General features: G+C 55.3%; 4 protein-coding genes across 4 annotated transcripts; 2 read left to right on the plus strand and 2 right to left on the minus strand.

Annotated features, from left to right (window-relative positions):
* Positions 1 to 2,734: 2,734 nt before the first annotated feature.
* Positions 2,735 to 6,068, minus strand: IWZ02DRAFT_197308 (uncharacterized protein). Its single transcript, XM_066762510.1, has 2 exons — positions 5,538 to 6,068; positions 2,735 to 5,490 (listed from the first exon to the last, which is right to left on the minus strand). Exons 1-2 carry the CDS (start codon positions 5,974 to 5,976, stop codon positions 3,044 to 3,046), a joined length of 2,886 nt encoding a protein of 961 aa, XP_066624260.1. The 5' UTR covers positions 5,977 to 6,068; the 3' UTR covers positions 2,735 to 3,043.
* Positions 6,069 to 6,648: 580 nt separating this feature from the next.
* Positions 6,649 to 8,386, plus strand: IWZ02DRAFT_445776 (cytochrome c oxidase assembly protein-like protein cox15). Its single transcript, XM_066767187.1, has 2 exons — positions 6,649 to 7,059; positions 7,112 to 8,386. Exons 1-2 carry the CDS (start codon positions 6,686 to 6,688, stop codon positions 8,229 to 8,231), a joined length of 1,494 nt encoding a protein of 497 aa, XP_066624261.1. The 5' UTR covers positions 6,649 to 6,685; the 3' UTR covers positions 8,232 to 8,386.
* Positions 8,387 to 9,770: 1,384 nt separating this feature from the next.
* On the minus strand, positions 9,771 to 12,153 carry IWZ02DRAFT_197639 (glucose-methanol-choline oxidoreductase-like protein). Its single transcript, XM_066762515.1, has 2 exons — positions 11,974 to 12,153; positions 9,771 to 11,915 (listed from the first exon to the last, which is right to left on the minus strand). The coding sequence occupies exons 1-2, from the start codon at positions 12,036 to 12,038 to the stop codon at positions 9,932 to 9,934; spliced, it is 2,049 nt and encodes a 682-aa protein (XP_066624262.1). The 5' UTR covers positions 12,039 to 12,153; the 3' UTR covers positions 9,771 to 9,931.
* A 794-nt stretch (positions 12,154 to 12,947) lies between these two features.
* IWZ02DRAFT_197708 (uncharacterized protein) lies at positions 12,948 to 14,781 on the plus strand. Its single transcript, XM_066762516.1, has 4 exons — positions 12,948 to 13,200; positions 13,249 to 13,387; positions 13,441 to 13,730; positions 13,781 to 14,781. Exons 1-4 carry the CDS (start codon positions 13,084 to 13,086, stop codon positions 14,609 to 14,611), a joined length of 1,377 nt encoding a protein of 458 aa, XP_066624263.1. The 5' UTR covers positions 12,948 to 13,083; the 3' UTR covers positions 14,612 to 14,781.
* Positions 14,782 to 15,034: the final 253 nt, after the last annotated feature.

The raw sequence follows: 15,034 nt of genomic DNA on the forward strand, positions 1-15,034 counted from the left end.
TGCTCAAACAAGCAAAGCGTATGGGGATGATACAGGGCAGCAAGCTGAAGTCGACCAGCTGAAGGGGAGGTGGGTGGTTGGTTAAGGAGCTAAGCCAGCAGTCCTCCATCAACACTTGAGCAGTTGTCTAGCGGATTATAAGCAGCATCATCAAAAAAGAACCAATCGGAAAGGCAGTGTATCGCACACTTACACGTCAACACGTAATTTTGACGGTTCCCTGTTCAACAGCTGCGCCATCCAACCAATGTGCCAATGGTTCGACGCACCCTGCACAATGCTCGAGGAGGAATCGAAATTTCCGGCATATGAAGTGGGCCCGAGTATTGGTTGGAGTGGCGAGCAATTGGAAACCTCGTTTGGTCGTGCTGGTCTTGATCGATGCCGTCGACGCTGTCAAACTGCCTAAGCGATTGCGCTGTGTCCGTCAGCTACCCGAGATCAAGCAGAGAGGCGGCGCAACAGGGCTTTCGTACTTGCAAGGTATTGCGTGGCGGCAGAGTGAAGGGGGGAGTCGTGGATAATGCGCGGCGTCAAAATGGAGGTGCGTGGGGAGAGTGGGTTGTGGAGGAGACGAAAAACCCAACAGGAAGGCGCAACTCACGGGAATACGTTTCTCCCACGACCACCACCAACACAACCACAGCCGAGAGAGTCTATCTAGGCCGCACGATCGTGGGCTGCCAGAGTTCATCTTCCCTTTGCTGCTTTTCGTTCGATTGCTGCAGTGTCTTCTCACCAACCAAACCACCACAGCTCCGTGCTTTCGCGAGGTTATGAAAACCAACACGCTCACGGCTGCTGCTGCGATTGACTGATATTTGCAGGCAATTGATTGTGGGGCATCGCATTCCCTGCACGAATGTCAGCAACAGTCAACAGCGATCTCCTTCTTATTCAGTGTAAGAGCAGATGCCGAAATTCGTGAGAGACCGCTTTGATACACTTCTCTTCTTTCCCAGGAAACCATGGAGAACTGTAAGATATTCTACGTCCGTGACGACGCAAAGAGCTCGGACATCAATCAGAACAACGGCAAAGGCGATCCCCCGAAGACCGCGGCCATGGAAGAGCGTGAGCTCAAATTACTCCGCGCCATCAAAGCGAGCATCCAAGAGCGCACAAAAAACGACGAGAGCAATGACAACAACCCAACCAACGAAGACACCGACATCGCTGAGCCCTCAGACGCCCACAAAGCGCTCTTCGCTGCCGCCGACGAGGCCATCGCTCGCAACAAGGCCGTCGTGGCAGACATTCCCACCATGCGGCATGACACGCAGGATCTACTCGATCGGCACGAGGAGGAGGTGCGGCAGCGGAACATCATGGCCGACGTGCGTGACTACGAGATTGAGGTGCTGAAGGCCTGCGTTGAGGAGCAGGTAAAGACGATTGAGGAGTTGGAGAGGGAGGTTGCGATGTTGAGGGGCAAGTCTTGAGTCAATCTGTTGCGCGCGACGGAAGGGAAGACTGGGGAAGCATGCGGTTGGTTACATTGGTTGCGTTGCGTTGGATGGTGTTGATTGGTTTCTTCGACATGTTTGAAGGCGAGCGGCACAATGGAATGGCTTGGTTCTGCTTCCTTGTGGTTTGTGGTTTTGCTGTCAGTCAGTCTGTCGGTCACCTCGGCAGGTAGGCTTTAAAAGGGCACCGACCGCAGGTCCTGCACATCAACCGTACGTACATCTTCCTCGCTTTTGCTGTGTTGTCGTCTTCTGGTCATCGCTCCCTCTCCTCTTTGGAACTCGTCGCTGAGGGCGTTCTCTGTGTTGATTCTCCCCACTTCGACTTGAAAGCTCGCCCAGTCGTCGACTCGTGAGCGACATCCATCCACATGTCCGAGTTCCACTCCAGCCGCAAGCGTTTCCGCTATGACTACGAGGGCATCGAGCAAGAACGATTCAAGCCTCCGACTCATCGCAAACGATTCCACCACAACGTCGAAGTGGTAGAGAAATTACGGGAGGAACAAGACAGAACATCGAAAACGGGAAAAGAGAAGCCTAGCTACGACAAACAGAGGCTCCAATTCAAAATCGACTCGTTCGTAGAGGAAGCATCGTACTTTTACAGAGCCGGAATCGAAGAGTGTCTGGGAGCACAGGCCCAGATCAAAGATGGGCAGATCAGGAACCGCGACGAGCAGATCAGGATGCAGCTCCAAGGGGATCTAGATGAACGGTACGACGGAGAAACCGTCATGCATATTGGACAGGTGGATGAATTGAACCACCACCTGTCGAAGACGATTGATACTCTCAACTGGACGATTGGAAACCAGGCTGTTGCGATTGAAGACAAAGACAAGAAGATCAGCGAGTTCGAAAAGAAGGTCGGAGAGCTTGAGAAGCAGGTCAGCGAGCTCGAACAGGAGCTTGCTAGTCTGCGTGGTCAGGGACTGCCCTTCCGACTGAAGGAGTGAGAAGTGGACAACGGCAGATTGGTTCCCCAGCAAATGCAGATTGCTGAATCGGGGAAACGACTGGAATTGGGATCCAGAGAAAGTGATGGCAGGCTGCGCAAATAACTAGAAAGAACAATTCATGTCTTGCTCGCTTTCCCTCGATTGTCATCGTCGTTTGAATTGTATGCGGTTGTCCCTGACGAGCCTAGAAGACGCTGTCAGTTTGCCATGTAATGTGTGGCTTAGTAGCGACAGTGTCAGAACTGAAGGTAGAAAAACAGACAAGAAAATAGCATTATCAGCTCACATCTAGCCAGCCCGCCACCAGCACCGAAAACATGCGATAAGAGAGGTACAGGACAATCTGGCTTCCACCAGCAAGCAGTGATAATGCAACGAAACCGCCAGTCTGTATGACTCGACAAAAAAAAAATGAAAAAAAATAAATAACGGTGATGAGGGACAAACGGGAACTACCCTACGATAAAGACGCTCCTCAATGTTGTCAATCAACCAATCCAGTCTCCGCCTAATAGCACATGTAAAGAAGGAGTCATGACAAGAGTGTCACCGTCAGCTGCAGCTAACCGGCCAATCAGCAAACTTCGAACTGCATAGAACTCACCACCGACGAGTTTACAAATTTCCAATGACAATCATGAAGCGTAGCAAGCCATCGCCCTTCTTCCTGACGCAGTGCTCCTTCCAGCTAATCGTGCGCTGCGCCGCCTCGGCCGACGACGCAGACGCAGCAGAGCCAGCAGCCGCCTCGGCGCCATCGACGTCCATGGCATCGGCGGCCGACACGGTCCCGACGAGAAGGTCAGGGTCGGACTGCGGCTGTTGCCGAGGCGTCACAGACGAATTGTTGTTGGTGGTTGAAGCCACCGATGCAGCGTCATCTAGCATCAGCGTGCTGCTCTTCCAGCCCCAGCTCTGGCTAAAGTTAAACTTGTCGGGCGCGCTCTCGTACACTGACAGCAACCTACCGCCCTTGGACGGCGAGTAGATTTTGAAATACGTCTTGATGGTTGGCCGTGCATCAATATACTGCGGCAGCGCTGAAGTAAAGGCGTCCTGCCCGTGTTTCCTGGCAAATGCCTCAGCACGCGTCCACGGCCTCGTATGGATTTCCGTGGGGAATTGTGGCTCGTCTTCCGACGAGTCGCCCGCGTGCGCTCCGTCGATCTCGGCGTCGTCGAACTGGTTGTTGCGCGCCCTGTTCGAAGTTGGCAGGTCGAGGCTTTGGCCTCTGCTTTGGCTTGACGCGTCACCGTCGCCGCTGCTGCCCGAGCCATTTTCTTCCTCGCCTGGCTGGCCGACGCCCATCATGGCCGTGGCGAGCTCGGCTTGTCTTTCTCGTTGACGCAGGTCGCGGCGGATTTGCCGCCTGATAATGTCTGACTCCTGATAGATGCGTCTGTGGTAAGCTTCGTACTCTGATTCCGGCGGCGCTTCTTGGTCGAGCGATGATTCTTTGACGCGGTGCAGGTAGACGCCGAGCTGGTTGCCTTTGTTGGTCTTGACTTTTTGAATGTAAATGTTCCACAGCGAGCCAGCATAGAACACACTGCGCGAGTACACCCTCTTCTTCTCCTTGAGAAGACGAGGATTGGGAAACTCTGCGGCGAAGCGAAATGGCGGAAAGTGTGTGTAGTAGACGGGCCTTCCTTGGGATTTGGGAACATTTTCTCTGGCGTTGGCTCCCGAGCCGGAGCGGAACGGAGTGTGAATTCGATTTGCATCAGGGGGTGCTGAAAAATCATTCGCCCACTGCACGTCTTCGGGCTGGAGTGTGGCAGACAGGCGCGATGAGTTTCTGTGAAGAGAAGCCGAAGCCATTGGTTCGGCAGAGGCACCCACGACAATGTTGCAGTCGTTGTTGGGGATCCAAAACTTTCGCGGCTTGCCGTTTGCGTCCCAGCTACCCGAGTCCATGTCTTGGTCCTCCTCCACCTTGGGATCTTCCTTGGCTGCGCCCTTGCCCTTTGCAGCACTGATGCTCAGTTGTGATGCCGACATGGTCGCCTCGAGATTGGCCTTGTTCCGTTTCAAACGCTGCTTAAGACCGAGCTCCAAATCTCCAGATTTTGCAGTGACAACCCGCTGTCGCAGCTCCATTTGCATCCAGAGAGCGTTCGTGATGGCCTTTTCTGAAACCATGGGCAAACCAAAGACATCGCGGGTCTGACGGATCCCCTGGAGCTGCTCAAAGTCCAAATGGATAAAATGTATGCCCTCTTCCAAAAGCACGAGCAACGGCTCAATGTCGTAATGAGTGTATAGCGAAAGCCATTTCTGTTGCCCATCAGGATCCTTGCCCTGAGTAGAGACTGTGGTCATGTAGTTTTGTCGATAGACACTGTCAAAGCGGATTGCCATGAGACCAAGCATGTCTGGAGCCTTAGTCTTGCGCTGTTCCGGATGTACCAAGCCCATGGCTATCGCAGTCTTCCAGAGTTTGCTGTTGAAGATTCTTTTGGCCAGACGCCATCGGTAGTACTCACCGTAGACGAAGAAGCCATCTCCACCAACAATCTCACGGATGATTTCGCTGGGTATATCGTCCCAATTTGAGGTTTTCATTTCATATCCGTCACGACAGAGCATGGCCTTGGCAGATGCCAATATCCTCTCGCCAGCCCGACCGTAGTATTGGAGAGTGACGAGTTTTATCAGCGGAGCTAGGCCATCAGGATGCATGCGACGCAGGATGGCATCGATGCTAACTTCAACCAAGTCTTGCATGTCCAGCCAGCAGGCGGTTGCAAAAAGACCCAAGCAATGTTCATCCTCGTCTTGAGAAATGTCACCACCGTAGAGGCGCTTGATTGTGAGCTCAAAGGCTGCCTCGGTGATGCATGTATCGATTTCCTCAGGGTGGAGTTCGACTTGGCCGGACCGGCTTTCACGCCAAGGTCCAGTGAGCATCGATTTGAAAAAGGGCGCCTGATCTAGGATGAGACGATGCAGCGTGTAGCTTTTTCCAAAAGCAACAATGGTGATGTCGGAATGGCATCCCTCGATGAGGCCTCGGTCAAGCAAATGGCGCGGGAGTGGACCGGTCGTTGCAGGATTGGCAGCTGCAGTTGTTAGCAGATTTACAAAAAGACATTTGGAAGACCTTTACAGAGAGAACGATTGTGGGAAAAGGAATCCATTCTAGACGACGGCTGACCAGGAGCAGAAAACATGCGGCTCAGGTGGGCCAAAGTATCGTAGTCGGGGCGGATATGAGAGAATCTATTCACGTATCCCACCGGTACACTGGGGTCATCGACGGCTTTTTCGGCACTGGCGACGGGCGAGGAGCCTTCAGGGCGAGGAGCATCGAATGATGAATTCCACGGATTGCTGGAGGGATTCAAGGAAGATGACGGAGCAAAGGAAAAGGGAATGGGCTCAGAGGCGAAGAGAGAATTGGAGGAAGTCGCAAAGTTATTTGGAGGGTCCATGGGGCCGGCAAAGAGGCTCTGGGGCCGGGCAGCGTCTGGATGCTGTGACGAGTCGGTAGGTTGAGCATTCGTGACTGATGTCTCGAGGTTCAGGTGGTTGACGCGATGGTCCATGTCATGAAAGGCTGCAGGATGGCGTCGAGGTACAGGTGGAGGCGCAGGAGAGGGTAGGGCGGAGGGTGTCGGAGAATCATGTGGAGGGACGGAGAGGTGTTGAAGTAAAGAGGAGTCGGTGTGTGAGATGCCGTGGACCTTGTCGCGATGCGACAGAGGTGACGTGCGTTCTGCTACCAGGGAGCTCAGCGCAGGTGACAGGAAGGCACCGCCCCCGCTCCCGCCACCCGGTGATAAGTCGAGAGCTCGAGCGGACTCGACAAGTCACAAGGATGTCGCGGATATGCAAAAGACGTCGTGAACATGGTTATTCTGGCGGATGCGCGTGGAATCAGGTGCAGCAGCAGTACAACGAGGCGAGGCGGCACGCGATGGGAGTGTTTTGTAGGTATTTGCTTTTTGTGGAGGTCGAGGCGGCGGCAAACGAATGGCTGGGACTGGGAGTGGGAGGTGTGAGTGGATGATGGAACATGTAGACAGCTAATCTGGGGAGTAAAGCCATCAATGCACTCGGCGTTGCGTTGGTGGAGCCGTCTCATCGTCGCGTTGGCGTTGGCGTTGGCGTTGGCGTTGGCGTTGGCGTTGGCGTCATTCGCTTAGGTGTCGTATCGATAAGCCTTTTTGCCGCCAAGACGTGAACCCTGCACCATTTCCCGAGGTCATCGTACCACCAATCGTCGGCTGCCCATTTCTCTTCCTCAGCACCACCATGGCCTCATTGCTACACCAGGCCTTTCCGGCTCTGAGGCGTGCTGCTCCGCGTCTCTCCAAGGAATTCTTCACCTGCTCCGCCAGACTAGCTCCCGCTTCCGCCGCCCCTTTGGCCAAGCCACTCCCGCAGGATCCCGTATTTCGCGCTCTCCGATGGCAATCATCCCACGCCCTCAAAGGCGGACAGAGCCCGCTGGGCGCATTGGCTCGCGAGCTGGGGAACAAGGTCCCGGCTAAGCCCGTCGGAAACGTCAAGAAAAGCAGCTTCCCCGAAACCAGCGACAAAAGCGTAGCCTACTGGCTGTTCGGCAGTGCAGTCAGCGTCTTTGGCATCGTCGTCTTTGGAGGCTTGACCAGGCTGACCGAGTCTGGGTACAGCTCCCTCTGAATCCTCTCTGAACATCGCTACTCTGACACTCGACAGATTGAGCATCACTGAATGGCGCCCCGTCACCGGTTCCCGTCCTCCCATGTCCCAACAAGACTGGGACTCTGAGTTTGCAAAGTACCGCGCATCGCCCGAATTCCAACTCCTCAACCCACGCATGACTCTCGAAGAGTTCAAAAAGATTTACTGGATGGAATGGACACACAGACTCTGGGGTCGCTTCATTGGCATCACCTTTTTGCTGCCCACCATGTACTTCATCGCTCGTCGCAAGGTCTCGAAGCCCATGGCTTGGAAACTCGTCGGCATCTGCGGTATGATCGGCTTTCAAGGTGTCATTGGATGGTGGATGGTTGCGAGCGGTCTGAAAGATGACCTCTTTGCGCCTGGCAGCCACCCGCGTGTCTCCCAATATCGCCTGACTGCCCACCTGGGTGCTGCCTTTTTGGTCTACTGCTCCATGATTGTCTCTGGTCTCTCTATTCTTCGGGAACGCCGCTGGCTTTCGGACCCTGCTGCTGCGGAAAAGGTTATTGCCACTCTTAAGCACCCAAACCTGCGTCCTTTTAGGCGTTTTGTCTCCGCACTTACCTGCCTGGTCTTCGTCACGGCCATGTCTGGAGCTCTTGTTGCTGGGCTTGATGCTGGTCTCATCTACAATGAGTTCCCTTGGATGGGCCTCGGCCTGACTCCGCCAAAGAAGGAGCTCTTTGATGATTTCTACAGCCGCAAGTCTGATCATTCAGACCTCTGGTGGCGCAACATTCTCGAGAACCCCTCTCTCGTCCAGCTGGACCACCGCTGCCTTGCCATGTCCACCTTCACCGCCATCATGGCGTTGTTTGCGTACTCTCGATTCAACCCGCGCGTTCGCGCAGCGCTGCCCGCCAATGCCAAGAAGGGTCTCGCTGGCGTCGTTCACATGGCGTGGGTCCAAGTAGCTCTGGGTATCAGCACGCTCATCTACATGGTCCCCACGCACCTTGCTGCGACACACCAGGCCGGCGCTCTGGCCTTGCTCACCACGTCGGTGCTGCTGTGGAGCCGGCTGAGGACGCCCGGCAGGCTAGTCAAGATGGTTCGCATGAAGAGCGCCACCACCTCGGTCAACAAGGCGACGCCGTACCTGACGCAAAACCCCGCGGCAAAGCGGTGATGTGGTACTGAGGATGACGCAGCATTACAATGGCGTTGGGGTTTGTCTTTTTTTTCTTTTCTGGAAAAAGACTTTTTGAACATGGCTGTACATCTACATGTCAGGTTGTGTAGATAACTCACCACTTCATCTGAACGTTTATTCTTCTGTAAAAATCTCTCTCTGCCGTCCAATGAGTCGCTCCGCCCGGCATTCTCCTTTCTCCTCGCCGTCAGTCCGTCCCGCCTAGCCCAGCCCAGCCCACAGACCGAAGAGATCGTCCCTTACGCCATCCACCCATCCTTTCCAACACTATTGACATACCCCCACCACCCCCGCAGCGAGAGTTTGTTTCGACACCCGAGACCCGTGTGCGCGCTGCGGCTCTTGCTTGCTTTTGCCCTGACTCCGCACGAGTCAACTATAAGGCGTGCCAAGACTGAAACATGCCTGACTAGATAGATTACGACTGAGCCACCGCCCTGCCCTGCCCTTCGGATAGTTTGGCGACAGGTGGCTGTACGCGAGCTCCGCGTGGGTTGGGGGTTGGAAGCCTTCATCGTTGTAGGGGCGCCGTCGCTGAGGTCGCGCGCTGACTGACCACTGTGCCCCACCACTTCCACTGACCGAGTCACCTACCTACCTACCTACTCAAGACTATGCAGAAAGCTTTTCTCCTCTAGTCATCTTCTACACAGCATCTCAACATTCCACACCTACACAATCCAGTATACTCTCACTAATTGAGCTAGCTGTCTGTCGCTGGGCACCCCCGGGCATGGCATCTTTCTGCGCGCACAAATCCGCCGAGCCATCTTTCAAGCACGAGTACGTACACACAAAGCCTCCGTCCCGGGCCCTGGCCGCCTCGCCTCGTTTTCCTCCAAAGAGAGCGGCGGGCGGGCCGATCCACTCACCCACCCAGCCACGCATGCAAACGCAATCATCAATTAATCAAGCGCGCTGCCAAGTACTCAGGCGAGGAAAGCCGCCAAAACAGAAAGATAGGGAGGGCAACAAGCGACAGGAGTAGATAAGATACTCTTCACGGACAGGCAGGGTGTGGAGGCTTCTCATGCCCCAATGGGTGGTGGCGCGTCTGATTCAGCCGTTTTGCGCGCTGAGAAAGTAGGTAGGTAGGTAGAAGGCTGGCGGGGAGCGTGCGCGTAATGGTTTAGGCGAACTTGACTGACAGAGCCACAGACCGACGGCGATTGATGGTTTGGAATGCTTTGCCTGCCTGCCTGCCTGCCTTAGTTCGTTGCTGTTCGCCTGCCCGCCTGCCCGCCTATCTCCACTACCCGGACCTCGCGGTGACGATCAGGTCAGGTCTGCAGGTAGGAAGGGGGACGTTTCAGTCAGGGGTAGGGGTACTGAGTGCTGGGTGGAGTGCTGACTGACAAGACGACACGGCAAAAGACGGCCAAGGTTTCAAAAGCAGCTGTGCCATGAAGCGAGTGCGTCATTTCTGGATACGAACAGACAGAGGGCGCGCGTCAAGGAAGCGAGGGGAGACAGAATAAAAGGAGAGAAGCACAAGGACGAGATGGGAATTATTGGTACACATTAATTCGCCCGCACAAGAAGTTTACATGTACAAGAAAAGGCTATTGGCGACAAATGGTAGAAAGATAGAAAAGATGCTATGCCTTATAGAAAACGTACACTCCTTGCGTCGTATATTCACACCGCCCACGACAACAGCAACAACAAGTCAAACACTACGACGACTTGGCCGCCTCAATAATGACGTCGGCCGCCTTCTCCGAAATCATGTAAATGGGCAGGGCAATGTAGAAGCCCGGGATCTTGGGGAATGACGAGGCGTCGACAACACGCAGACCCTCGACGCCGCGGACCTGGAAGTCGCCGTTAAGGACGGCCGACTCGTCGTCATCGGCGCCGATGGGGCACGTGCACGAGGCGTGGTGGCCCCAGGCCTCGTCGCGGACAAACTGCTTGAGCTGCTCGTCCGACGACACGGCCTCGCCGGGCCACACCTCGGAGAAGCTGCCGTCGAGCGGGATCAGGTCGTTGAAGGCGTTGCGGCTGTACTTGAGACCCTCGAGGATGGCGTCCAGGTCCTCGTCGCCGCCGACTTGGAAGTTGTTCATCAGGATGTCGGGCACCTCGAGCGGGTCGGCGGACTTGAGAGTGACTTCACCGGCGTTGTTGCGAGAGTGAGCCTTGAGAGTCAACCAGGTCCAGGCGTTGCCGGTGGCAGTGGCATTGGCGAAGAAGTTGGGGTAGTAACCGTTGAAGTAGGCGGGCCAGCCAGCAACGAAGAGATCAGCGTCGTTGTTCTCGGCAACCTTGGACTTCTTGACGATGGCGAGAGCGACACCGTTGGTGCTGTAGGAACCCTTGCCGATGGCGTTGGTCTCCCACTTCTCGAGGCATGGGTCCTCGCCTTCCAAGAACGTGCAATCCTTGAGGAGGTCCAGCTTGGTGGGGGCCTCGCCGATGATGGGGATTTCGTAGCGGTCCTGCAAGTTCTTGCCAACACCGGGCAGGTCGACCTTGACGTCGATGCCAAACTTCTCGAGCTCCTCCTTGGGACCGATACCAGACAGCTTGAGCAGCTGAGGAGTGTTGAAAGTACCGGCGGACAGAATGACCTCACGAGTAGCCTTGACAGTTCCGGCAGTTCCGTTGGTGGTGATGGCGCCAGACTGGCGGCGCGGGTCGGCGCCATACAGACCCATGCCGGTGCGGAAGTCGACACCGACAGCCTTGGGCTTGCCGGAGGCACTGTCCTCAAACTTGACGTTGGTGACAAAGGTGTTAAGCTGAATGTCGAGCTGGTACTTGGGGGTGCCGTCGTCGTTGACAGCGTTCATGACCTCAAAGAGGAAGTCGATGGGGCTGGCACGCTTGTACTCGGGGACCTTCATGGCCAGAGGAACCTGGTACATTCCCTCGTCCGAGTCACGGGTGGGGCCATTGTTGTTGATGTCGCGGAGCAGGACCTGGGCCAGACCGGTGACGGTGGTGACGACCGACTCGAGGATGCTCTTGCCCATGCCCGTGGCAGCAGCCAGGACGAGAGAAAGGACCTTGAAGTCCTGAGCAATCAAGGTGAGGTCGGTGACGGACGTCTCGAGCCAGCCGCTGAAGCCGTGGCCCCCAATGCTGTTGGGAAGGTAGCGGGCCCTCTCGAGACGCTCAAAGTACTTGCGCATGTTGTCGGGGGCCCAGCTGTCATCGCCGGTGATTTGCTGGATGTTGGTCCAGTCACTCTCGTGAGGGTAGACGGTAATCAGGGCGTTGTGAGACGCGCAGCCACCAAGGGAACCGACACGAGGGTACAGGATACCCAGAGGCTCGGCGCCCTCGGGGGGGTTGGCGCCAGTGTAGCGGCCACCGTCAGCAGTGGTGTAGACGAGCTTGGTGTCCCGCTCGTTCTGCGTCTGATTGTCGTAGTGGCGGACAAAGTAGTCCCACCTCATGGGCTCGTACTCGGCAGCAACAGAGTGCAGCGCAGGGACGTTGTACTCGGTGGTGTTGTGCTCATCGTTACCGGCCTCGAGGAGGAGCACCTTGTGGCCGGCAATGGCGAGCCTGGCAGCCAGAGGAGCACCACCGGGTCCAGAACCAACAATGACATACTCGTAGTCCTCGAGAGTGGTGGTGTCGGCAGTGGCGCCGTTGAGCATGTCGCGCTTCACATTTGCGCCACGGTAGGGAGTGTGTTGGGAGCCATCGCTGCAATCAAAAGGTCAGAGGGGCAAATTCATGACTTGACTCGTGAGGGAGATCATACATGAGGCGGGAGGAGGCAAAGGAGCTCAAAAGCGAAAGAACGGTGAAAGCCTTGAGGACGATCATGATGGCTAAATCGGTGCGTCCAGTCTTGACTTGCTTAAAAAAAAAAAAAAAAAAAAAAAGAAGGGTCGGAATCAAAAGAAGGACAGCAGTAAGAGCAAGGGAGAGTCCAGAAGAACGAGTGACTGGCGCAGGTGGTTAGTAGGCAAGAAAGGAGCCAGCGAAGTGTTTATATCGTCGTTATATGGTGGTTTCTGAACCATACAGTGGAGACGGACGCATGATGAGCCGCCATGCCGAACGCTTCAAGGGGCTCGATGATGGTGATTGGGATCATCGGACTGGAGAGAGCATCATCAGCAGACGCGAGTTGTGGCCGACCGGGAACACGACGTAAAGGCATTGCGGGAGTATGGGGGAGAAGGGTCAGCAATTTGCCGGGGCGTGCTGGACGAGCATCAAGGGACGCAAGGCGTCGGGTGGGAGCGGCAAAGATGCCCGTTGCGGGAAGAGTTTGTGGTTGCTGAGGTCGTGGTGTGGTCGAGGCGCGGGCATTGTAGTCAGCACGCCGGGCCGCTACCTAGCTTATTCCTGGTGGAGCCGACCACGACTCAGCCGACAACACCATCAACACCACTCACAGTCCAACATCGCAGGCCTGAGCACGCCAACTTTTGTTCGATGCTGATCCCGTGGCTTTGCGCCAAATCTTGCCTCCGGCCACCTCAGCCCGCACCCCTTGACCCGGTCCCCCGTCCTGGCCGTTTTGACGCACATTGCTGAAAATCCCCCTGGAGGCGACGCAAGCATAAGAGAGAAAAATTGAGCCCTTCATGACTTCTACCTCTACTCGGGCTTATCGCGGGCTCTTCGCTGCGGAATCGCCTCCCCAGAGCCAAGATGGTCGTGCCCAGGCCTCCAATCGTATTGCCGGCGGTCAATTTTGACGTTAGTGGACTTGTTGGAGGGCAATGTTCATGTAGTTGAAATACTCCGCTCGATCCCTGGATCAGGGAACCATCCGCTTCTCTTTGTGCTGTTCTGCTTCGTCCTTGTCCGACCCCATTCTCTCGTTACGAAAAAGGACGTTTTTCACTCCGCGCCAATCATGAGGTTGTGGACCACGCTGGCCATGACGGCCGCCTTCTTTGCTTCGGCCGTACAGCCGGTAGCCGCTCAGTCCTCAGCCCTTACAGCCCTGGCAAAAGAGATGCCGACTTGTGCTGTATGTCACCTCATCCGCGAGTCAGAAATCTAATCTGATGTTTTGGAGTTACTCTGCCTCAAGACCCTCATTCCAACCTCGGAGTGCGCCACAGACCTTACACAGTCCTGTTTATGCAGTAATGCCCAGCTGAACGGGGCTTTGACTATTTGCGTTGCGTCCAATTGCACGATTCCCGAGGGCCTGCGTAGGTGACCCGCCAACGAACAATTGCAAGTCGCGTCGCTAACTGGCCTCCAGAGACCAAAAATGTCTCCCTGACAGCATGCGGCGCCGAAGTACGTGACCAGGGCTCTACTTTCACTGCCATTGGCCTCGTGGGAATGGCTATTGCGTTCGTTGCCTTCCTCCTCCGCATGGCTGCATCTCTCGGCAAAAACGGTCGCGCAGTGAGCTGGGATGACTGGACGATGCTATTGCTTGTCCTCCTAGCCATTCCTCCCGCTGCATTTGCTCCTGTTCTTGCCGACAATGGTATGGGTAAAGATATCTGGACTTTGACCCCCAAACAAATCACCAACGTACTCTATGTAAGTGCATCGGACCCGCCCCTAAAATCTTGGTCCTCTAATATGAACAGTACTATTTCTATGGTGAGATCTTCTACGTCGTCGCCCTCGGTGTCTCCAAAATATCCGTCTTATTTTTCTACCTCCGAGTCTTTCCCGCCAAGGATTTCCGCGTCGTCATCTACTCCGTCATGGGCGTCTGCGTCGTCTACTGCATCATTTTTGGCATCGTCACTGCTCTGCAGTGTAGCCCAGTCAGCTTCGCCTGGACGCAGTGGGATGGTCTTCACGAGGGCAAATGCAATGACATTCACATCCAGGGATACGTCGCCGCAGCCGTCAACATTGTCCTCGACGTCATCGTCATGGTTCTGCCTTTGAAACATCTTGCTGGCTTGAATATGGGCATCAAGAAGAAGCTCATGGTTATGGCCATGTTCAGCGTCGGTATCTTCATCGTCTTGACCTCCATCATCCGTTTGGCATCCCTGGTCCACTTTGCCAACTCTCAAAACATCACCTGGGACTACTTCGAGGCTGGATACTGGAGTTTGATCGAGGTCTACGTCTCCATCATTTGCGGTTGCATGCCTGCTCACCGCTTTCTGTTTGCCAAGTTCTGGCCCAAGGTCAAGGACACTGTCAACAGCACGGGCAAGAGTACCGGCACATCATCGACCAGCCGGAGCGCAACCCAGCTCTCCGTCAAGCCCAGCAAGGGGGATGAGACCGATTTTGTCCCGCTCGTGGACGTTGAGAGCCGCGGTGGCCAAACCACTTCCGAGGGCCACAAGGAGTCCTGGACTGTCACTTCGCACACGGCTCACACGTCAGTCACGGCTGACTCGAGGCCCGACAGCTGGACTATGGGCCAAGGCACGCAAGGCAGAGAACATGTCTAAGAAACGAACTGGATGTATGATGCGGGCGCTTGAAAACTTGGACTGGGTTGTTCGGTATATCGGTTTTAATTTCTTGTCACTTCTCGACAATACCCGGAGGCCTCGACTTTGCCTCTACCTCTCGGATTCTTGGTCTTTGGAGCTATATTCAAATGCGATCCTTCTTTAGTAGCTCCAAATGGTCAGCTCTCGTTATCCCTGGATCTCTTGCCTCTTGTTGTTGTCTGTGCAATGCTTTTACGCGCCCTGATCGAGCTCTTACGCAACAGTCGGCTTCAACTCTTTCGTCCGGAGACTGGCAGCACATGGCGGAGCCTGCTTCCTGGCAGTACACGTGGGAATGAGAAATGATGCAGGCGATCATTGGAGCCTGTCCACTGTTGAGTATATAGCTTGGTCTTCAGCCGGCTCGCGGTGTTCTTC

This window comes from Phyllosticta citriasiana (assembly GCF_038021145.1).
Source record: "Phyllosticta citriasiana strain CBS 120426 chromosome Unknown IWZ02scaffold_4, whole genome shotgun sequence".
NCBI lineage: Eukaryota > Fungi > Ascomycota > Dothideomycetes > Botryosphaeriales > Phyllostictaceae > Phyllosticta > Phyllosticta citriasiana.

Excerpts from the sequence above, each read along its gene's own strand:
- IWZ02DRAFT_197308 (XM_066762510.1), bottom strand. The coding sequence starts at position 5,976 with ATGGACCATCGCGTCAACCACCTGAACCTCGAGACATCAGTCACGAAT. Across the intron at positions 5,491-5,537 it reads TTCCCACAATCGTTCTCTCT|CTGCCAATCCTGCAACGACC; the intron begins GTAAAGGTCTTC and ends TAACAACTGCAG.
- IWZ02DRAFT_445776 (XM_066767187.1), top strand. The coding sequence starts at position 6,686 with ATGGCCTCATTGCTACACCAGGCCTTTCCGGCTCTGAGGCGTGCTGCT. Across the intron at positions 7,060-7,111 it reads ACCAGGCTGACCGAGTCTGG|ATTGAGCATCACTGAATGGC; the intron begins GTACAGCTCCCT and ends GACACTCGACAG.
- IWZ02DRAFT_197639 (XM_066762515.1), bottom strand. The coding sequence starts at position 12,038 with ATGATCGTCCTCAAGGCTTTCACCGTTCTTTCGCTTTTGAGCTCCTTT. Across the intron at positions 11,916-11,973 it reads TTTGCCTCCTCCCGCCTCAT|CGATGGCTCCCAACACACTC; the intron begins GTATGATCTCCC and ends TTTTGATTGCAG.
- IWZ02DRAFT_197708 (XM_066762516.1), top strand. The coding sequence starts at position 13,084 with ATGAGGTTGTGGACCACGCTGGCCATGACGGCCGCCTTCTTTGCTTCG. Across the intron at positions 13,201-13,248 it reads AAGAGATGCCGACTTGTGCT|TTACTCTGCCTCAAGACCCT; the intron begins GTATGTCACCTC and ends GATGTTTTGGAG. Across the intron at positions 13,388-13,440 it reads CACGATTCCCGAGGGCCTGC|AGACCAAAAATGTCTCCCTG; the intron begins GTAGGTGACCCG and ends ACTGGCCTCCAG.